At 42.2% G+C, this 23,711-nt stretch overlaps 1 protein-coding gene across 2 annotated transcripts in view; it reads right to left on the bottom strand.

The window, feature by feature from the left end:
• Positions 1-23,711, bottom strand: part of CMYA5 (cardiomyopathy associated 5) — a 94,532-nt gene that overhangs the window by 29,226 nt on the left and 41,595 nt on the right. For both annotated transcript variants that reach the window (XM_089494774.1, XM_089494778.1), the window contains exons 6-9: positions 19,975-20,093; positions 10,010-10,159; positions 7,999-8,145; positions 4,830-4,977 (exon numbers count right to left, since the gene is read on the bottom strand). In XM_089494774.1, coding sequence (XP_089350900.1) covers positions 4,830-4,977; positions 7,999-8,145; positions 10,010-10,159; positions 19,975-20,093 — 564 coding nt within the window. The remainder of the gene's footprint in view (positions 1-4,829; positions 4,978-7,998; positions 8,146-10,009; positions 10,160-19,974; positions 20,094-23,711) is intronic.

Below are 23,711 nucleotides of genomic sequence, written 5' to 3'. Positions count from 1 at the left end.
GGAGAAACAAACAAACTAAGTCCATGATCCAAGATGGCTTTTTATTTTGCATGCAAATGAACACAGGGGAATCATTTCTACCAAACTGTGTCCCCGGACAAAGTATAGAGCAGCCTTTTATACAGAAGACAGTGCTTAAACTTCGGGCACCCTCCTCCTGAACTTTCAATAACCCAAATTAAAAAAAGTGTGTTCTTAACATTTAATGAGGATGAAACTCTATGTCTTATCACCGAAGACTGATTTATCTCCCTCCCTGTCTGGGTCAGCTTGGCCTTGACTCTGCAGGTGCACTGTCATCGTGCCAAAACTCAGAAAGGGGAAGGTGGGGAGAGAAAGTAAAGAGTAGAAGAGGGGGGCAACCCAGCCAAAGGAAGAGCAGCGAGAGAGAGAGAGAGGGGTTTATCAAACCCTAACACTTAAGAAAACCATAAGTCATGGGGTTACCATAAGTCAGCAGATGACTTGAAGGCACCCACCCACCTACCCACCCACCCCACACATAACATGAACCTATTACGAGGGTTTCTTGGCAAGATTTGCTCAAAGAGGAACACCTTTGCTTTCCTCTGAGGCTGAGTGTGACCTGTCTAATGTTACCCAGTGGGTTTCCATGGCTGAGTGGGGATTCGAATCCTTGCCTCCAGAGTTCAACACTCAAACCACTCCACCTTGCTGGCTCCACAAAATACCAGAGTAGTTTTTTGCAAAATAGAAACTACCCGCCTTGTCCACTTTTCCTCCTAGGAAACCTATACAGGGAAGAGCATCACCATCCTTCCCCCAAAACAGTGGTGCTAATTATAATATTAATAATAATAATCTGCTTTTTCACAGAGGAATCAAAGTGGATTACAACAGTAAAAGAATAAAACACCGTACAGTTAAAAAATTACAGTTAAAAAGAACAATCCCATATTCCATCCACCCCCAAGCATAAAAAACCCTTAAAAAGAGATTAAACAACAAGAAAGAGTAAAACATTCCAATGTGAATTCACTAAAATTGTGGGTAGATTTGGGCGAAAAAGTGTCTTTATCTGGGGGATGGAACGGGATGGGGCCGACGATATCAGTTAAGGGGAGGGGGGCTAGTCTAGCAAGTCTGATCTGGAAAGGCCTGCTGGAAGAGATCCATCTTAATAGCCTTTTTAAAGGCTTCCAATGTGGTAATATGACGGATCTCATCCGGCAGGTCATTCCAGAGCCTGGGAGCAGCAGATAAGAAGGTCCTCTGGGTCACCACAGACAATCTAGTCTTCTTAAGCTGTAGCAGGTTCTTCCCAGAGGACTGAAGTGTGCAAGGTGGATTAGGTGGAAGAAGGTGCTCCCGCAAGTAATCTGGACCCAAGCCATGTAGAGCTTTAAAGGTTATAACCAACACCTTGTACCTTGCCCAGAAACTAATAGGCAGCCAGTGGAGAGATTTCAAAATGGGTGTATTGTGGGCAATTCTGGATGTACCCGCCACCAACCTGGCTACCATATTTTGTACCACTTGAAGTTTCCAAACTTGGCACAAGTGTAGCCCCATGTAGAGCGTGTCACAGAAGTCAAGCCGAGAAGTTACCAGTGCATGTATTACTGTTTCAAGGTCTCCCAGCTCCAGGAAGGAGTGCAGCTGGCATATTAGCTGACACATATCTCAGTCAGGAGTGGGTATCTTGTGCTCCTCCAGATTAGTACAGGGATATCTGGTTAATCTAAATAAATTCAAGTCTCCAAGGCCAGATGGACTACAGTGGGACCTTGTGATCCACAGGCTTGCTATCCACAGATTTGATCATTTACAGATGGCCAGCCCATTGTTCCCAATGGCAGTGTGTGCACATGGCTGCGTGCTGCCACTAGGGACAACAGGACTTGAGGTCCCATTTTTTTTTTTTTTTTGTATCAATGGGCAGAGGGATCCGGAATGGATCCCCCACAGATATAAACATCCACCTGTACATCCAAGGGTGTTAAAAGAACTGGCAAAAGTAATCTCAGAGCCACTGTTAATATCTTTGAGAATTCCTGGAGAACAGGAGATATCCCAGCATACAGGATGAGGGCAAATGTTGTCCCCATCCTCAAAAAGGGGAAAAAAGCAGACCCAAAGAATTATCATCTGGTTAGCCTGCCATCTATACTAGGAGAGATTCTAGAACAAATCATTAAACAAAGAGTCTGTAAGAATTAAGAAAGGAATGCCATAATCACAAAAAGTCAACATGAGTTTCCCCAAAACAAGTCAAGCCAGACTAATCTTATCTTATTTGTTGATACAATTACCAACTTGGTAGATAAAGGGAATGCTGTGGATGTAGCATATATTGATTTCAGTAAGGCCCTGAACAAGGTCCCCCATGATATTCTGGCAAACAAGCTATTAAAATGTGGGCTAGACAATGTGACTGTTAGGTGGATTTATAATTGCTTGATTGGCCAAATCCAAATTGTGCTCACAAACGGCTCATCTTCTTCCTAAAGAAAAGTGACCAGTCACGTGCCAAAGGGTTCTGACCTGGGACCAGGCTATTCAATATATTTATCAGTTATTTGGATGAAGAATAGAGGGCATGCTTATCAAATCTGCAGATGACACCAAACTAGGAGGAGTAGCTGATACCCAGAGAAGAGGATCAAAATTCAAAACAATCTTAATAGAATAGAAAGCTGGGCCAAAACTAACAAAATGAATTTCAGCAGGGAGAAAGGTATGATACTATTATGTTTAGATACAAAAAATGAAATGCACAGATATAAACTGGGTGACACCTGAATTAACAACAGTACACGTGAAACAGATTTAGGAGTCCTAGTAGACCACAAATTGAACATGATTCAAGAGTGTGATGCAGAAGTTTAAAAAGCCAATGGGATTCTAGGCTGCATCAACAGACATATAATGTCTAGATCAAGGGAAGTAATAGTACTATCTATTCTGCTTTGATCGGGGTTCACCTGGAATACAACATCCAGTTCTGGACATCACAATTCAAAACGGATGTTAAGTTGTAGTGCAACCAGAGGAGGGCGACCAAAATGGTGAAAGTTCTGGAAACCATGCCCTATGAGGAGTTACTGAGGGAGCTGAACGTGTTTAGCCTAGAGAAGAGAAGGTTAAGAGGTGATGTGATAGCCCTGTTTAAATATTTGAAGAGATGTCATACCAATGATGGAGCAAACTTGTTTTCTGCTGCTCCATAGAACAGGACCCGGAGCAATGGATGCAAGATACAGTAAAAGAGGTTCCACATAAATATTAGGAAGAACTTTCTGACAGCTGTTCGATAGTGAAATATGCTGCCTTGAAATGTGGCAGAGTCTCCTTCTTTGCACGTCTTTAAACAGAGGCTGGGTGGCCACCTGTCAGGGGTACTTTGATTATGTATTCCTGCATGGCAGGGGATTGAACTTGATGGCCCTTGCGGTCTCTTCCAACTCTGTGATTCTGTTATTCTATTTTGTTCATCTGCATCTCTCAGCATCCATCACCAATGGCTATCCTTACTATGGCTGCTGGGACTTGCAATTTAGCATCATCTAGGCAATATGTTTCCCACCCCTGTAGTAGAGCCTTCTTCATCACAAGTTAGGCAACTGCATCCTGTGCTGGAGGAGACCTTGGCTCCTAGGATACCTAAAGGCACAGTTTCTCCCTTGTCAACCTCTCCAATAGCTGAGTATGTCTGAAGAGGCATGCCACATGGTTCCATATGGTCTAGAGATATGCTTGAATGTATCTTCAAGTATGTTAGCTTTTATCTTGTGGAATGGCCTTCCATCTGAGAATAGAAATCCACTGACACATACTATCTAGTGGGTCTTTGTTGATTACTTTTCTTTTTATATAACCATTCCCTGATCTATATATTCCGGTTACTGTTTTACTAATAAAACATATCCAGGGATAGCAGTGTTGCCCATACAGCAAAGCACAACAACATCTAAAATCCATAAAACAGCAACAACATTGGTTCCACTGAAAACCAGTGTAGTATAGTAATTTGACTGTTGGTCTAGGACTCTGGGAGAGCAGGATTCAAATATACACTCAGCCATGGAAATCCACTGGGTGATTTAGACACTTAGCCTAAGAGGAATGTAACAACAAACTTCCTCTGACTGTTCCCCCCCCTTCAACTGGGGGGCACCTAACAAGAAGAAGGAGGGGGAGGAGGTGCTGAAAATAATTGATGTAAAAGCTGCTTATAAATTACAAAAATGCATAAATAAATAGGTATCTGTCTATCATAAAACTGAGGTGCATTTATTACATTTATGCCCTGCATTTTCACCAAACAGCTTGAGTGCAGTGTATCATAACACCAGTTCTGAAAATTACATCGGGATGAAAATATTGTTCAATGGTCTGAACTTAGGCATCTCTGGTCTAGGTGCACACTTGGAATATACACCAGGACAGGCAGCAGAGAGCAGAACTGCTGCATTTAAGCTTGCCAATGTTGTGTACAAATGAAGCTAGAGAGAAGACTGAGTTCATAGGACATTGATGTGGAATGATTAGTCTAAGGCCCCATACATTTAATCCAGCTCTGGATGGTTTGGAAGGCATGCAAGTAAGGCTTGGGGGTTTCACCTCAACTTAGGGTGTGCATGTGTATTTACTAGAACAAATTAAAGATATTTCTGCCCTCCCCCCACCAAGTATAGTCTCAGAGATTAACATCTGGCACAAATGTTAATCACTATGGCAAAGCTGATTTCTTCCTTAGGAAGATCAAGACAAACAGAATAATCTTTCCTCGAAATAATTCCAACTCAGGAAAACTCATTTTAGCTTTCATTCCAGCTGATCTGTGTACCAACACATAGGGAACTGACCTGAGACCTTCTCCTTCAGGGGAATACTGCCTACAATACTCCAGAGTGAAAGAATCAGTTGCTTCTGGATTGCTGCTTCTCCATCGAATGATGGCTGTATCCCAACAGACAGTGCATTCCTCTGCCTTTAAGACTGGTGTTGGGGGAGCTGCAAATACAATGGCACATTAGCTACACCACGAAGAAAATGATAAAAGAAAATGCTAATGTCTTTAGTATGTACATGCTGGAATGAATGAAAATATCTATGTGATAATAACAAGATAATGACTGTGCAGCACTAGCCTGAGATAATGCTGCTTCCAGACCTTTTAGTGTGCACTGGCATGGGCCATTACAACAATTGTACAGGGCATCCAGACATCCTTATCAATAGCCTTTTAGTTAGAAACCAATGTTTTTTCTTCTTTTCCCTTGTTTTTTTTTCTTGTGTCCCTTCAAGTCATTTCTTACTGTTATGGTGACCCTAAGGCAAACCTATCACTGGGCTTTCTTGCCAAGATTTTTTCAGAGGAGGTTTGCCTTTGCCTTCCCCTGAGGTTGACTGAGTGCGATTTGCCAGGGTCACCCAGTGGGTTTTCAAGGCTGAGTGGGAATTTGAATCCTGGTCTCCCAGAGTCCTTGAGCAAGTCACACTATCTCAGTCTCAGAGGAAGACAAGAGCAACCTCCCTCGGAACAAGAAAATCTCATGATAGGATCACAATCCTATGAGTCAATGATTTTGGGAGAGGATGGGAGAGGATGAGGTGGGTAAAATGGGACAAAGTGGGCATGACCAAAACATAGAATCACAGAGTTGGAAGAGACTCAAGGGCCTTCCAGTCCAACCCCTGCCATGCAGGAACTCTCAATCAAAACAGAAGCAGGTGAATCTCTTTTTTTAAAAAATCTGTCAACTTGTCAATCTCTAGTGGACCAGATGGGCCTGTAGGCTTCAGGTTCACCAGCATTCATGTAATTATTGTAGGGATAAAAGAAAACTTTGGAAAAAATGCTTTTTGGACAACAACTCCCATAATCCCCCAGCCAGTCAGGCCCCCAGCCATACCAAGTAGCATATTATGGCCTCTAGTAACCATGTTGACTGAGGGAATCTAGCCGCTGTAGTACAAAAAGTAACTTTTCTAGGCTCCGAAAAGAACCAAACTTATTTGTCCTTACATTGCTCCCTTCCTTAAAGAAGGTCTTTAGAATGGCAGATGGCCAGACAAGACATGGAGACATAATCTTATATAACCGAATTAGCTGTGGCATTTGTATTCCAAGCTACAAAGATTCACAAGCAGAATTGGGAAGGGTAACTGGTTTTACCTTTGTCCTTGTTTAATTTTTAATAATGAAAAATAGAAGTATTGTTAGTGCACTGTCTTGGATTCTTCCTTCCTTTGTTGCAGGGAGTCAAATATTTGTTTCTGGAAGGTTTATGGTGTGTTAATAAATTTGAACTGAATTGCAAATCCATACAGGTGCAACAAATGTGTTTGCAGAAGAGTTTGTGTCTCTTCATATCTACTTTGAATATTACTGTGATGCACTTGAGATGTGTTTCTTTTTTTAAAAGGGCTCAGGTTGTTTGTTTTTATTCCTTTGTATTGTTTTCTGTTATGTTCCATTCTTACACTTTGGACAGCTCTAAAGTTTGGACTAAAGCAGGAGTAGATTCACCACTCCACTGACACTATTACTGACGCTATATGTCTCCACTGTTCCAGTGTTTTATTCCAATCCATCAAAACCAGCTCATTCAATATTCTACTTGCCTAACAGGGTTAGCATGAAAATGTAAAAGTCAAACCAATTGTGGAATGGACCAGCAGATGACTTTGCCATTTGTTCAGCTGTAATGTGCATTGGAATCACTGCACTATTCATACATTCATGTTCATATATGCAATATCATTTGATGACTGGACTTGATGACATATACACAATCATTGCACAAACTGCAATTTGATGTTGTGTGCCTTCCAGTCATTCCTGACTCGTGGCAACTTTAAGGCGAACTCTTCACAGAGTATTCTTAGCAAGATTTGTTCAGAGGGGGTTTAACCTTGCTTTCCTCTGAGGTAGAGAGTATGTGACTTGCCCAGGGTCACCCAGTGGGATTCTGCAGCTGAGCTGGGATTTGAACCCTGGTCTCCGGAGTTGTAGTACAATGCTCAAACCGCTACAACACTGGCAATGCTACTTAGCAATAAATTGTTGGGGAGTAGCAGGCTCACAGTGGTAAGCCCTGACCATTAAAGTACACACTTCCACATGACCACTTGTATAACCCTTGTGGTCTCTTCCAACTCTATAATTCTATGAACCCCTAAGGAAGTACAGACTATTCACATTATTGATGACTGTGACTTTCTGTAAAGCCCCTCAGTGAGATGTAAAAATCCTCTCTTTGTTTTTACTCATATTGGAACTATGCAGACCATCTACATACAATATATGCAGAAATGCTCAAGGGCACATACTGTTACCACAAGCTTACATATCCCCCCGAAGGGGTAGTCTGCAGCCAGCCTTTTCATGCCAGATCAGGGCCACAGCAACCTCATACTGCAGCCCCAATCTGGCCTTTTGAGGGCACCATATATGCGGAGGCACAGTTTTATATGGCACTCCTTTGGTGCTGCGTCATCTGGACGCAGTGCTGGAGGCGCGCCATGATGTTGTATACCATGTGGAATGGTGTGCAGCATTAGGATGCCCTGGGAGGTGGAATCAGGCATGCGTTGTGAAGACACTATGCCTCAACTCTGTCCCCATGTCAGCATTTCAGGCCAGTCTGTAAAAGGCCTATGTGTGTGCAGTGCATAATTTGAGATGGTGTGAAAGGTGCTGAAATTATGGCTTCCACATACAAATGAGCATATGCAACAGGCAGATGAAAAAGACATACAGAACTTTGAAATCACCCATTCTTACAGAAAAGGAAAAACCTGTCAGTGAAGTTCCACATCCCAATGCCTTAGATGTACAAGCATATGTGAAACAACTCTACAAGCAATTCATAATGCTATCCAGTTCTTGGACAACATGAATGCAACCATAATGCATAAGCTAATGGAATTAATTGCCTCCGTTCCTTTTATTACATCTCTTTTGCACATCCACCCACAGTGTAAAAAGCGGAGGAGGAGGGAATGCTTCCATAAGTCCAAGCTGCTTACCAGTTCTAAAAGTGGATTTATGACTAGGAAAGCTACATCCTGTGTAGTTCACAGCCATAACCCACACACTGTAGCTGTGACCAGGTTCCAAGTCTTCCAAAATGCAGTTGCTCTCCTTTACAGTAACACGATATTCTTCAACCAAACCTAGAATAAGCAAAAACAAGGCACACATGAAAGACATAATGAGAAATGCTTCAAAACAATTTTTTCTTTACATTTTACTTCAGTTCTATTGTCATTTAATTATGGATGAATGACAAATTTTGCATTTCTGCTGTGTGTTACCCTGAGCACTCTTGGGAAGAATATAAATCAAAGATAAACAAAATAACAACTTTTACAATAATAATCATGGAAACCAGTTGAATAATGTGCCATCTCTAACCAATAAACAGCAAGCCAGAAAAGGTCAAATCAACAGTCTAATTTCTTTCTACAAGCTTTCCAAAAAAAGTTTTAAAATACTTAGCTGAAAAATATAAAATATTTAAACACAATTAGTGTTGGGGGGGAGGGAGTTGGAGAAGTAAGGAGAGCTAGAGCATGGAAAAGTATTTAGAGCTTAGAAAAGTTACTTTGGGGGGCTATAACTCCTAGAATTCCCCAGTAGTGGCCAGCCTGGTTGAAGGATTATGGAAGTTGTAGTCCAAAGAGCAACATTTCCAAGCTCTGTCATTATTACACCAGTTAAATCTTTTTTCATAACATGTTTTCCAGATGCCTGTGTACTAAAGGAAATGGGAATCTTTACAACAGGACCCAAATATTTGAATGTATATGAAGGAGGTGGTGGATATGGGAGTGGACTTTGTCCCCTAGGAAGCTGCCTATGTCAGCCAGTACATAATTCAGAAAGCATGAAAGAAGTGGTCACATTGCCATTTATCCAATCCCCACCTAATCTCATTTACTGTGCTGAGGCAAATTTGCTGGAACTAAGTTTAGAAGTCAAACAGTAGAAGATGGGTTTTATTATGTGGGCAGACCCTGTCACTAATATGATAATGTCCTCCCTATAGGCTGCACACATTTTCTCATTTTCAGCAAGCCATTTAGAGGAAATGAACAGATCTTACAACTGTGAAGATAGAGAAATATGGAACTGTCTTATACTGACATGGATCACTGAACAGAGCTTTGAAAAGATACATTTTATGGCTTCTAATTTCCAGATTCCTTCACCCAGTGGCCATTTTGGCTGTGGGATTCTAGAAGATGTAGTTTAAAAAGAAAGATTCCCAAGCTCTGCTATGCGTCCCTCTAGCTCAGTGCTATCTACACTGGCTACAGATGACTCTACAGGATTTCACACTAAGGACTTTCTTTGTCCTCTTTGAAACCAGATTGTGACATAGTCATGTTAGTTTCTAGAAAAATGTAATTAAAAAGCACCTATGAGAAATGCAGGCACAGATAGATTGCAAGTTGAAATCCTTTCTGGCAACTAAGGAGGATGATTAAGACAATGAGCAGGGCATGATGCACTCTGAGACATTTGACTAAAATAATAAAATATTTATTTATGTAAGTAGTGGTTAGTGGCCCCAATATCAGTGGGACAGAAGGTCTGCTCTGGGTTTTAGACCATACTTCCAAAAATCCTTGTTTATGGAGATGAACCCTTTCTGCTCGCACTGAATAGCTCCTTTAAAATTTGGACTACAGGCTAGTTTCACCACCCACACTGATGCAGAAATTACTAGCTGCCATTAAATGTTGTGCCAATCATTACAGGAACTGGAGTACAAACAGGAATCGATTACAGAATGTTATGTGGATTTTTTGTATGAAAGAAAAAATCCTCCCATCTGAATTGCTACATAATTGCCGTATTTAATATAGTTATGTCTTATTATCAGAAAATACACTGCCTTTCATTTCGTATGATTTTCCTATATTTCATTTAAAAACATTTTATGAATGTGCAACCCATGTGGCACTCTTTGCCATCTGTTCCTGCACTCTCAATCACCCTGCCTCTGGCTCAGAGGCCAAATCATTCACACACCGCTTTGTTCTTTGCTGCCTGGATATTCCTCCATACAATAAACTTGAAAGAAATCAATGACATCGTCTTCATTCACAGTCCAGTACACTGTGATCGATGTGCTTGTAGCTGAGTTTGGATCTTGAGGCTGTAATTTTGGTGTCTGTGGGACTGGAAGAAAAGACAAACCATTATTCATACGTTGTTACTCTCGAGCATAGCTTGTACTGGCATGCAAGTTATCCTTGAAGCCATCATCTAATATTTCACTGATTCCATGGCCAGTAGTGAACAGTACACAAACTGGCCACTGTTCTAATCAAATTTGCAAACTCTGCTTTCTGAAAGTGTTTTCACAGTCAAAGACTCACATCATAAGCATAACTACAAACAACAATACATGAATAAAATCCCAGCACTCACCCTTCTGACAGACTAAACACTGAAACTTTCAGATCAAGGAATATGCTGTAAATATATGTATTGATTATAAAGTATACCTAAATATGTGACTGCACAATAATCAAAGCAATTTATAGACACTTCAAAAATGACTTACAGTTGATGTCACCAAAAAGACAAACAACACACAATATGGCTATGCACTTACATACATAGGACAATTGATTCCATACCCATTAAATGTAATCATGCATAGAGTCCAGATATGATATATAAAAAGCTCAGAAGGCAATAATTACATAAATTATACAAACTATTCAGGATGAGGACAGAATTGAAGATGTCCATTCCTGGAATATTAAAGTGATGACAAAGTGCCAGGAAGATCAAATTCTGCTATAACCCAGTCTACTCCAGAAAAGCCACTGTCACTGTTGCTCCAGAGAGCCTCACTGGCCATAAATAAACAGGCTCCAAATACCTGGTGCTGAAGGATCCTCTGGGCAAAGTACTGTGAGTGAAGCTACCTGGGAGATTGCTTGTATCTATCTCCAAATCATTCCATTCTGAAATAATTTTCATAACAAAACAGGTGTGTAGCTCCAGTCCAAACAATGAATGTGTTCTGGCTCCTGGACGCATGGCTCATTTCCCCTCTTCTCCCATTCAGAATCAAAATGACCAGTTTAAGAATAGTTTTTAAAATGGTTAAGTGAAACATGTAGTTTGACTTTCATACCATATGTACACTTCAAACATCAGTTTGCCCTCCATCAGTCTTAAATCCAACATACATCTTCACCTGCAACATGAATAGGGCAAAATGGGGTGGGGGAAAGTATGTGGGAGCCCATGCAAGCCTCATCGTCAACATCACAGCCCATCTTGTTGCCCTGGAGATCTCTGACCATTTAGCCCAGAAATCTGAAAATAAATTGGCATTAAAAGAAACTTCCGTTGAATTTAAATAGTTCCCAAGATCAGGGACCCTGATGAGACAGAAAAAGATCCTGAGAGCTTTGTAGGTGCATTCTGTCAACGTTTTTAAAGAGCTTCACACTAAATCTCCACAGCAACTAAACATGTAGGTACACTGGGATTCAGCAGTGGGATTTGCATGCATGCTCATATCTCCTTCTGTTCCTGGCCTACTTGTGCTGAAAGCAAGCACTTGCATAGACCCAAAGGATCCTAGGAACTGTAATGCAGGACTAATCTTCATTCCTTAAATAATGCAGTTTGACATTTCATTTTAACTGCCATGGCTCCATCCTATGGAATCTTTGGATTTGTAGTTTGTTGCGGCACCAGAGTTACTTCTCTGAGAGGGAAGGCTAAATATTTCACAAAACTATAAATCCCAGAATTTCATAGCATCAAGTCATGGCTGTTAAAGTGGTGTCAAACTGCCTTATTTGTGCTGTACAGCTTAGGCCCCAGCGAGAGTACTGAAAATTCTTGCTCCGCAGTGGGGGTGCGTAGGTATGATTTGTAGACTCCATTCCTCACTGCTGAGGAATGAGCTCCACACAAAAGCTTTATGGGATGTGAAAGCATCAGTATGTGATCAATAGTTAGGCATGTCAACAATGAGGACTAATGAGAAGTGAATTATTTGAAAGGATGAACAACAAAACAGCACATCTCAGGGTTAAATTATTTGGTAAAGCAACAACAAAATCTTCCCCTTTTCAGATCCTCCTTGGCTGAATTTCTATTTGATGTATTATGATCCACTTAGAAAATCTCTCTTTCTCACCCCACCTCTTTTCATTTAATTTCTGAAGCAATTGTGAATTCCTGTGGCACAAAGAAAGCAAATGCTGACACTGGCACATTTCTTGTGGTTAAGGAAAAGAGCTGCCTGTCATTCAAAATATTCTTCCTCCCCTTCATCAAACACAAATTAGACTATTTCTTTACTGAGAATGGAAACACAGTAATTGTTTCAGGAAGTATAAAACCCTGTTTGTTCTCAAACGATAATGGAATGGAAGCACCACAAGATGACAAACAAGGAATTTTTGATTTGATCTCCCATTGTAACTTTAAAGACTTAATAGCAGAGAGGGAAAAAAACAGTCAGGTCCACAGTATTTCCAGCAAAAGTCCCCTCTTGGAATTGCTAGGCATTGAGCTTCCAATAAGAATTCTTCCCACTCTCAGATGAAATTTTCTGCATTGCTACCTGTCTCTGTCGTTGGGATGAGGCTGGATATAAATTTCAACTGATAAATAAATAGCAATAGCAATAACAAGTACATTTCTATACTGTTTATCAGTGAACTAAGCATTTCCTAAGTGGTTTACAATGTGTAAGCTAGTTGCCCTCAACAAGCTGGGTACTAATTTAGTGACCTACGGAAGGATGCAAGGCTGAGTGGACCTTGCAGCCCTTGGGATCGAATTCACAACCTTGTGGCTGTGAATGGCTGCAGCACCAACATTTAATCACTGTGACAGCAGGGCTCCCTACAAGCATAGGACAATTGATTCCACACTCACTAAATGTAATCATGCATAAAATCAAAATACGACATACAAAAAGCTTAGAAGATGATCATTATATAAATAATACAAACTACTCAGACAGGATGAGGACAGAACTTAAGACATTCATTCCTGTAAGAGTAAAGTGACAGCAAAGTGACAGGAAGATCAAATGTAAAGTCAAAGACTTTCATGGCCTGCATCCATAGTTTTTGTGGGTTTTTCGGGCTATAAGGCTGTGTTCTAGAAGAGTTTATTCCTGATGTTTTGCGAACAGCTGGGACTGGCATCTACAAAGAAGATCTTTTGGCTGGCAAAGATCAAATTCTACTAATACCCCATTCCATAATTTTTGGTGTCTCTTGCAACTTTACAGTCATGCTGTCAGATCTAGTAGAATCCCTGTTCCATTTCTTATAGAATCATAGAATCGTAGAGTTGGAAGAGACCACTAGGGCCATCCAGTCCAACCCCCTGCCATGCAGGAAATCCAAATCAAAGCATCCCTGACAGATGGCCATCCAGCCTCTGTTTAAAGACCTCCAAGGAAGGAGACTCTATCACCTTCCGAGGAAGTGCATTCCACTGCCGAACAGCCCTTACTGTCAGGAAGTTCCTCCTAATGTTCAGGTGGAATCTCTTTTCCTGTAGCTTGCATCCATTGTTCCGGGTCCTGTTCTCTGGAGCAGCAGAAAACAAGCTTGCTCCCTCCTCAATATGACATCCTTTCAAATATTTAAACAGGGCTATCATATCACCTCTTAACCTTCTTTTCTCCAGGCTAAACATCCCCAGCTCCCTAAGTCGTTCCTCATAGGGCATGGTCTCCAGACCCTTCACCATTTTTGTCGCCCTCCTTTGGACACGCTCCAGTTTTTCAATGTCCTTTTTGAATTGTGGCGCCCAGAACTGGACACAATATTCTAGGTGGGGCCTGACCAAAGCAGAATACAGTGGCACTATTACTTCTCTTGATCTAGACACTATACTTCTATTGATGCAGCCTAAAATAGCATTGGCCTTTTTAGCTGCCGCATCACACTGTTCACTCATGTTCAACTTGTGGTCTACTTGGACTCCTAGATCCCTTTCACACGTAGTTTCATTCAGCCAGGTGTCACCCATCCTATATCTGTGCATTTTATTTTTCCGCCCTAAGTGCAATACCTTACATTTCTCTGTGTTGAATTTCATTTTGTTAGCTTTGGCCCAGCTTTCTAGTCTATTCAGGTCATTTTGAATCTTGATCCTGTCCTCTGGGGTATTAGCTATTCCCCCTAATTTGGTGTCATCTGCAAATTTGATAAGTATGCTCCCAATTCTGTCATCCAGGTCATTGATAAAGATGTTGAATAGCACTGGGCCCAGGACAGAGCCCTGTGGGACCCCACTGGTCACTTCTCTCCAGGATGAAAAGGAGCCATTGTTGAGCACCCTTTGGGTTCGGCCGGTCAACCAATTACAGATCCATTTAACAGTTCCTTTGTCTAGCCCACATTTTACAAGCTTGTTTGCAAGAATGTCATGGGAAACCTTGTCAAAGGCCTTACTGAAATCAAGATATACTATATCCACAGCATTCCCTTCATCTACCAAGCTGGTAATTTTGTCAAAGAAAGAGATTAGATTTGTCTGGCATGACTTGTTTCTCTGAAACCCATGTTGACTTTTTGTGATTATGGCATTGCCTTCTAGATGTTCACAGACTCTCTGTTTAATGATCTGCTCCAGAATCTTTCCTAGAACTGATGTCAGACTAACTGGACGATAATTGTTGGGATCCTCTTTTTTCCCCTTTTTGAAGATGGGGACAACGTTTGCCCTCCTCCAGTCTGCTGGGATCTCTCCTGTTCTCCAGGAGTTTTCAAATATGATTGCCAATGGCTCCGATATTACTTTTGCCAGTTCTTTTAATACCCTTGGATGGAGTTCATCTGGTCCTGGAGACTTAAATTCATTTAGATTAACAAGGTGTTCCTCTACTATCTCTTTACTTATTCTGTGCTGAAATTCCCCTATTCTGTCCTCTGCTCCATTATCCTCAGGTTGAGCACCCTTTGCCTTTTCTGAGAAGACTGAGGCAAAGAAGGTGTTGAGTAATTCTGCCTTTTCTCTATCTCCTGTTAGCATTTTGCCATCTTCTCCACGCAGTGGCCCTACCGTTTCCTTCTTCTTCCTCTTGCTGCGGACATATCCAAAAAAGCCCTTTTTATTGTTCTTAACCTCTCTAGCAAGCCTGAGTTCATTCTGCGCTTTAGCTTTTCTGACTTTACCCCTACACATGCCTGCTATTTCTTTGAATTCCTTTTTCGTGATTTCCCCCTTTTTCCATTTCTTATACATGTTCCGTTTCAAACTTAGCTCGGTTGAAAGTTCCTTAGTCATCCATCCTGGTTTCTTGAGACACCTCCCGTTTTTCTTGCTCACTGGAACTGTTTGAAATTGTGCCTTCAGTATCTCCCTTTTGAGAAAGTCCCATCCGTCCTGAACTCCTTTATCTTTTAGTATTTCTGACCATGGAATCGCCCTCAGTACTTCTCTAAGTTTACTGAAATCCGCTCTCCTAAAGTCTAGGATGCATGTCTGACTCTGCCTGGCTTCTCCTCTCCATTGTATAACAAACTCCAGGAGAACATGGTCGCTTCCACCTAAGGATCCCACCACTTGCACCCCATTAACCAAGTCATCCTTGTTGGTTAGGATCAGATCTAAAATAGCTGACCCCCTTGTTGCCTCTTCCACCTTTTGGACCATGAAATTGTCTTCCAGGCAAGTGAGGAATTTGCTAGACCTTGAGGATTTTGCTGAGTTTGACTTCCAGCAAATATCAGGATAGTTGAAGTCGTCCATCACTACTACATCTCTCTTTTCTGACTGTGTGGTCATCTGTTCTAGAAAGATATCATCCAATTCCTCAGTCTGACTTGGGGGTCTGTAGTAGACTCCCACCGTAACACCCTTGTTGTTTCCCTCCCCTTTGATTTTTATCCAGATGCTCTCCACCTGGCTTCCATGATTGATGTTCAGGATCTCCTCACTGGTGTAAATATCTCTCACATATAGTGCTATTCCTCCTCCTTTCCTGTTTGGCCTATTTCTCTTAATAAGGTTATACCCCTCTATTTCCACATTCCAATCATGAGACTCATCCCACCAGGTTTCAGTGATGCCTATTATATCATATTTGCTTTGTTGTACTAGGAGTTCGAGTTCATCTTGCTTATTTCCCATGCTCTGTGCATTAGTGTAGAGACATCGCAGACCATGGTTCCCTTTTACTTGCTGCCTGTGCAAGTTTTTTTGCCTCCCACTGCTGGGTCCTTGCACTGTTTGCCTTGTTTCCTCTATGTCAGTTTGAGTATTTTCGCCATCCCTTTCGCCTTCCTTAATATCGTCTCCCTTCCCCTCGGAACTCAGTTTAAAGCTCTCCTGATCAAGTTCTTGAGACTGTTGGCAAAAACATTTCTTCCAACTGGCGTGAGATGCAACCCGTCTGTTGCAAGAAGTCCCTCCTCATGGAACCGCAGCCCATGATCGAAGAATCCAAATCCTTCTCGGCGGCACCATCTGCGAAGCCAGTTGTTCACATCTGCTATTTTCCTCTCCCTTCCTGGACCATTCCCTTCAACTGGCAGAAGAGACGAGATGACAACCTGTACATCCATTCCTTTCAGCTTCCTACCAAGCGCCTCGTAATCCCTTTTGATGTTCTGAATGCTGTGTCTTGCAGTATCATTAGTTCCCACGTGGACCAAAAGGAAGGGGTATTGGTCAGTAGGCTTGACCAGTCTTGTCAGCCTCTCTGTCACATCACGGATCTTTGCACCTGGAAGACAACACACCTCTCGAGACATCTTGTCAGGCCTACAAATCACTGCTTCTGTACCCCTCAGCAAGGAGTCCCCCACTACGACCACACGCCTCCTCCGAGGCTTAGCAGCGACTGTTCCCTCGGGTGGGACTCTCAGGCTCCTCTGCTCTGTCCCAGAAGTCTGTCCATGCTGCTCTTCTTCATCCTCCTTGATAAGGGAAAGAGCTTCGAATCGATTCTCTAGCTGCAAGCTCCCCGAACAATTCCTTCTTGGCTTACTTCTCTTTGTGACATTCCTCCAGCTGTCTGCCTCCTCTGTTTGGCAAGTGACCTCTTCCACCCTAGCATCTTCCTCTGCGTGGTACTCATCCAAGATGGATAGTTCTATTGAGTCCAGGAAATCCTCTTGTTCCCTAATATGCTGAAGTGTAGCTACTCTGGACTCCAGCTGCTGCACTTTCTCCTCCAAGAGTGCTACCAACTTGCACTTGGTGCATGTGAAGTTCTCCACTTCTGTAGGCAAGAAGAGAAACATCCCACAAGAGTTGCAGGTGACTGCGGCATGGAGCTAACAGATGTTATAGAATTTTTAAAGCCTACAAAGACTGTTTGATGCTTGTAATGGTGGAGCAAAACAACAACAACATAATACTTACATGTTTAGCCTGGAGAAGAGAAGGTTAAGAGGTGATATGATAGCCCTGTTTAAATACTTGAAGTGATGTCATATTGAGGAGGGAGCTATCTTGTTTTCTGCTGCTCCAGAGACTAGGACCCGGAGCAATGGATGCAAGCTACAGGAAAAGAGATTCCATCTCAACATTAGGAGGAACTTCCTGACAGTAAGGGCTGTTCGACAGTGGAACAAACTCCCTTGGAGTGTAGTAGAATCTCCTTCCTTAGAGGTTTTTAAACAGAGGCTGGATGGCCATCTGTCAGGGATTCTTTGATTTAGATTTCCTGCATGGCAGGGGGTTGGACTGGATGGCCCTTGTGGTCTCTTCCAACTCTATGCTTCTATGATTCTAACACAGGTCCCATAGGTATCTCTATCTTCCAAATTATGCCTTTTTTGCCATGACAAATATAAGTGATGATGTTTTAAAGGTGAGAAATATTTCTCAGCTCAGTTTTTTGGAGGGGAGATCTGGTGGGCCCAAGAACTGCAAAAGAACTCCTTGGGCTGCATGCAGCCTGTCAGCCATACACTTGATATAGATGATGGTCACAGACTAGTTGAAGTAATTAGCAATAGTCAGTAAATAGAATTATTCCCATTGAAAGTGCTACGAACAGTGCAAGGTGATCCAGAATGGTTGGAAGAACATAGATAGCCTCTGTTATTTACATTTTTCTGGGTACTTACATGTCTTTCTAGTCTCTAATTAATTGCTTCACTTTTGCAAGATTGAATATAATGGGGCACTTTGTATTTACATTGCAACTGCATTGCTACCTGTCTCTGTCACTGGGATGAGGCTGGATATAAATTTCAACTGATAAATAAAGCACACCAGGCAACTATACTGTTGCACATATCCACTCCCTCTTGTTCTACAGAAGGTTACAAACAGAACTTGGAAGGTTATGTTTAAACTAAGTTGTCCCTTGTTGTGCTTTGCTTTTTTGAACTACCAAACTGGTGTCATTTGTTATTCATTATTAAAAAAAATAGCATGTTGCTCATGCTTTGCTTTTTATTTACATTATCATTGTGGTTGTGGTGTATTTTAAAAGTACATCTAAGGAATACAAAAATGGCCCAAGTTTTCCCTAAATGACTCCTACAAGCAACTCGTTAATTAGAGGCATGCTACTAATATGTTACTACCATATTTTCCAGCATATAAGACGACCGGGCGTATAAGACAACCCCCAATTTTTAATATAAAAAAATAGAGTTTAGGATATACTCACTGTACAAGGCTACCCCTATTTCTTGGAAGCCGGCAGCTGGCCGTGCACGTGCGCGCCGGCTTCTAAGGGGCCTCCGAAGGCCCCTTAGAAGCCGGCACGGGGCTGCCACCTTCCCAGGCCTCCGGAGGCCTGAGAAGCCGGCGGCCCAGAGAGCGCGCACCAGCTTCTAAAGGGCCTCCAAAGGCCCCTTAGAAGCTGGCACAGGGCTGCAGGCTTCCCAGGCCTCCGGAGGCCTGAGAAGCCGGCAGCCCAGAGAGCGCGCACCGGCTTCTAAGGGCCTCCGAAGGGGCCGCCACCTTCCCAGGCCTCCGGAGGCCTGAGAAGCCGGTGGCCCAGAGAGTGTGCACCGGCTTAAAGGGGCCTCCGAAGGCCCCTTAGAAGCCGGTGCGGGGCTCCAGGCTTCCCAGGCCTTCGGAGGCCTGAGAAGCCGGCAGCCCAGAGAGCGCGTGACAGCTTCTAAGGGGCTTCCGAAGGCCCCTTAGAAGCCAGCATGGGGCTGCAGGCTTCCCAGGCCTCCAGAGGCCTGAGAAGCCAGTGGCCCAGAGCGCGCGCGCCAGCTTCTAAAGGGCCTCCGAAGGCCCCTTAGAAGCTGGCATGGGGCTGCAGGCTCCCTAGGCCTCCGGAGGCCTGAGAAGCCGGCGGCCACAGAGCGCACACCCAACTTACAAGATGGCTCCCGACTTTTGACCCAAGTTTAGATGGCCAAAAAGTCGTCTTGTACGCTGGAAAATATGGTAATACGTTGTTGCTGTTGTTAATTGCCATCAAGTTGAATTTCACTCATGATGATCGTATGCATGAGGGACCTCCAAGTCATCCTTTATGAACATCTCTGCTCATGTCTGGCAAATTCAGGCCTGTGACATCCTTGATTGAGGCAGCTGCCACACTGCACAAATAAAGCAGTTTAACACCACTTTAACTTCCATGGCTCAATACTATGGAATTCTGGGATTTACAGTTTGGTGGAAAACCAGAGCTCTCCAACAGTGAAGGCCAACTTTCTCACAAAACTACAGAGCCCAGAGTTTTGTAGAACTGAGTCATGACAGTTAAAGTGGAGTCAACCTTTTATTTCTGCAGTGTGGCAGCAGTCCTTGTTAACATAAGAAGATACTCTTTATTGATTACTTAACATAATGCCCACTCCCAACCTACAGGTGAATTCCCTTTTCAGTATGAACAAGAAGCATTAGTTGCTGCTTTCTCCCCCATAATTCAAACACTTTGGCACAATCAGGCATCACTTCAAACTGAGCTGATTACTAATTCTATGCACCAGCTAACAACACCAATTTTCTTTCCCAAGCACATTTCTTTTTTAGGTTCTGATACATTTTCAAGCCCAGCACCAAACTGTTCTTACCAGGCATGTGTTTTAAGGTCTGGTCACCATTTGCTGTACCAGTTGCATAATGTTCAAATTGTGAAAATGCTTCTGGTACCTTTTCCAAAGTCAGAATATTCTCCACAGCAGAAAGCAATCTATGGGAAGCAAAACATATACAGCTATTTGAAAGCATTCTAGTAGTATCTTCTTGTCAAGGTCAGTCCTGCAAAACAATCGGTCTTGCAAAACAATCTGTTGTATCCTATATTAGGCCTGAAAAAATTGTGAAGTCACGATCTGAAAAACAGACTTACTAACTTGTATAACAAGCTCGTCAGAAATAACATTTTTGTTATTATTACTTGCCTGGGAAGAAAGAATAAATGGTGATGTCCATCAGCTTGTGGCACAGAAGGAAAGGAACAAAAGCATATGTAATAGGCTCTCTGGCCCCATCTCCTATTCTTGGATAGAAGAGGGGACCCACCCAAATCTGTCTAGAGGCCACCATACACTAATTCACCCCACATGACTCAGCAACCTAGTGGGAGTCAGTGGTATCACTGGTGTGTGTGTGTGTGTGTGTGTGTGCAATCCACATCAGGTGACACCCTAAGGGGTGTGTGTGACACCGCTGATTCTCAAACACCTACCTTTTGGCAGAAATGGGTTGTGACATTCACCTGCTTCTCTTTAAAATGCTTTAAGAGATGGTGGGAGTGGGGTGAAGCTCAGTGGGAGGAGAAAGGTGAGGTCCCAGAATTTTTCAAAATTAAAACTTCAAATTTCAAAATGTTAATTTTTTTGAATTTTTTTAAAAAAAATATTCTTTTAAACTTTTCTTTAAAAACATCACATTTTAACCAAATCTTCACTATGTATATGTAAATACATTTAGGCTGTATGTATGATATTGTAATTTGAAGGCATAATTTTAATTTTGCTAGTTGTTTATATCACAGCTATTAGTATGTGGCATACGGGAATTAGGATTTATGAGTATCATTTGTGCAAAAAGCATTCCTAAGGATTCTGTATGGGGTGAAATGGGGGGAGGTCAATGGGTGGGGTGACACCATGAGTTACTGCACTGGGTGACACCAACGCTAGGGATGCCACTGGTGGGAGTTACTCTGGGATTTAACTTGTACTTTTTTTTAAATCTCTGACTCTGAAGAGACTTTACCTCCACCTCTTATGGGCGATGAGAATCCAATACACATGCATGCATGCATAAGCTAAGCACCACATCCCATTATTAATTGGTGTACACCATCATAAATTCCCAAATAGGATGTCAGCCAACTGTTTGGTTTTGCAAACCATCAATAAGGTGTTACATGAGAGCCTTCTGAATATCATCAAAGGATATCTGAAATAATTTTATGCTCTCCCCTTTTAGCTAATCCCTTGAAGAAATTGTCAGATTATTTGTCAGTCGTTCAATCATTCTTCTCAAGAATGTGGTAACACTTCACAGAAGGGCTGGCTCTGAGACTTTAAGCCATACAGTTTTAGACATGGTGGTGAAACCTTGTCCCTCAAGATGTTTTGGACTACAGTTCCCCAGTCCCTTTACTTTAGTCACATTGACTAGAGCTTCTGGCAATTGAAGTCCAACAACAACTGGAGGTCAAAAGTTCCCAACCCGATTTAAAAGAAAGACAAAATCTCTAGAGTAATATCTGGAAACCCCAGATGGAAAGGGTATTAGACATATCTGCCCAGTTGTGAAGCAAAAGGACATTTGGGGCTTATGTTTAAAGTAAAAAACAAGAATTCAAATGGATGAACAATATCCTCTGAAGTATTTTTACATGTGATAGAAAATGAACTATAGTTGAGGAAGCTGATTGATTCCAAAGATATAATGTAAAACAGCTGGTGATGAGGCGTTAACAACCCCAAAAAGAGATGATGGAAAAATGAAAGCAAAATGGATTAGAAGTAATTAGCTCTTGTTTGCAGAACTCATTACAGAGAGAGAAAATAATACATTTTAAACTCTGAGACAGAACAAGTATCCAAGGATGTAAAAGAGACATTTATGTAAAAGAATGATGCATCATTTTTAGAATATATTTATATATAAGCAGATGAACTATTATTTAAATGGGATGATCATAGACTTCATTTAAAAAAAACAACAACCCACACAAGTGGGACTTTCAGCAAAATGTTGTAGTATATCCACCTCAACAGAAACACCTCTGCTCCAAGTTCCTGCCAGTCACACTTTCTTCCAAGAAACCACTAGGCAGCCTTCCCAACTCTGTCATCCTCCCCAGCCATGGATGATAGGATTTGTAATCCATGGCATCCCAGCCACAACTTGTATGTCTGAAAATGATGGGACTCACAGTACAGCATAATCCATTGGGAATGGCTCTGTAAACTACAAGACACTCAGGTGGGTAAGCTCAGAACCTTCCTCTCTGCCCTGGATCCCTTTGCACTCCACAGTTATAACACTATGATACTACTTGACTAGGGTTAGAATCATAGAATCATAGAGTTGGAAGAGACCACAAGGACCATCCAGTCCAACCCCCGGCCATGCAGGAACTCTCAATCAAAGCATCCCCAACAGATGGCCGTCCAGCCTCTGTTTAAAAACCTCTAAGGAAGGAGATTCCACTTCACTCTGAGGGAGTTTGTTCCACTGTCGAACAGCCCTTACTGTCAGGAAGTTCCTCCTAATGTTGAGGTGGAATCTCTTTTCCTGTAGCTTACATCCATTGTTCCAGGTTATGTTCTCTGGAGCAGCAGAAAACAAGCTTGCTCCCTCCTCAATATGACATCCCTTCAAAGATTTAAACAAGGCTATCAATTGCCTCTTAACCTTCTCTTCTCCAGGCTAAACATCCCCAGCTCCCTGAGTCTTTCCTCATAGGGCATGGTTTCTAGACCCTTCATTTTAGTCACCCTCCTTTGGACATGCTCCAGTTTCTCAACATCCTTTTTAAATTATGGTGCCCAAAACTGGACACAATATTCCAGGTGGGGCCTGACCAAAGCAGAATAGAGTGGCACTATTACTTCCCTTGATCTAGACACTATACTTTTATTGATGCAACGTAAAATTGTATTGGCCTTTTTAGATGCCGCATCACACTGTTGACTCATGTTCAGCTTGTGGTCTACTTGGACTCCTAGATCCCTTTCACATGTAGTTTCTTTCAGCCAGGTGTCCCCATCCTATATCTGTGCAGTTCATCACCCCCCCCCCCCCCCCAGTGCAGTACCTTACATTTCTCTGTGTTGAAATTCATTTTGTTGGCTTTGGCCCAGTTTTCTAGTCTATTCAGGTCATTTTGAATTTTGATCCTGTCCTCTGGGGTATTTGCTACTCCTCCTAATTTGGTGTCATCTGCAAATGTGATAAGTGTACACCCAATTCTGTCCTCCAAGTCATTGATAAAGATGTTGAATAGCACTGGCCCCAGGACAGAGCCCTGTGGGACCCCACTGGTCACTTCTCTACAAGATGAAAAGCACCCTTTGGGTTCAGCCAGTCAACCCCATGTAACAGTTACGTTGTCTAGCCCACATTCTACAAGCTTGTTTACAAGAATGTCATGGGGAATCTTGTCAAAGGCCTTACTGAAATCAAGATATACTATATCCACAGCATTCCTTTCATCTACAAAGCAGGTAGTTTATTAAAAAAAAGAGAGAGAGAGATTAGATTTGTCTGGCATGACTTGTTTCTCTGAAACCCATCAGGGACGTAGCTAGGATTTTAGTAAAGGGTGGGGGGGTGGGGAGTCCAG

This window comes from Sceloporus occidentalis, unplaced genomic scaffold (assembly GCF_023333645.1).
Source record: "Sceloporus occidentalis isolate IW3139 unplaced genomic scaffold, rSceOcc1.0.p SCAF_1, whole genome shotgun sequence".
Taxonomy (NCBI): Eukaryota; Metazoa; Chordata; class Lepidosauria; order Squamata; family Phrynosomatidae; genus Sceloporus; species Sceloporus occidentalis.
This window is presented reverse-complemented; position numbering and strand designations above follow the sequence as displayed.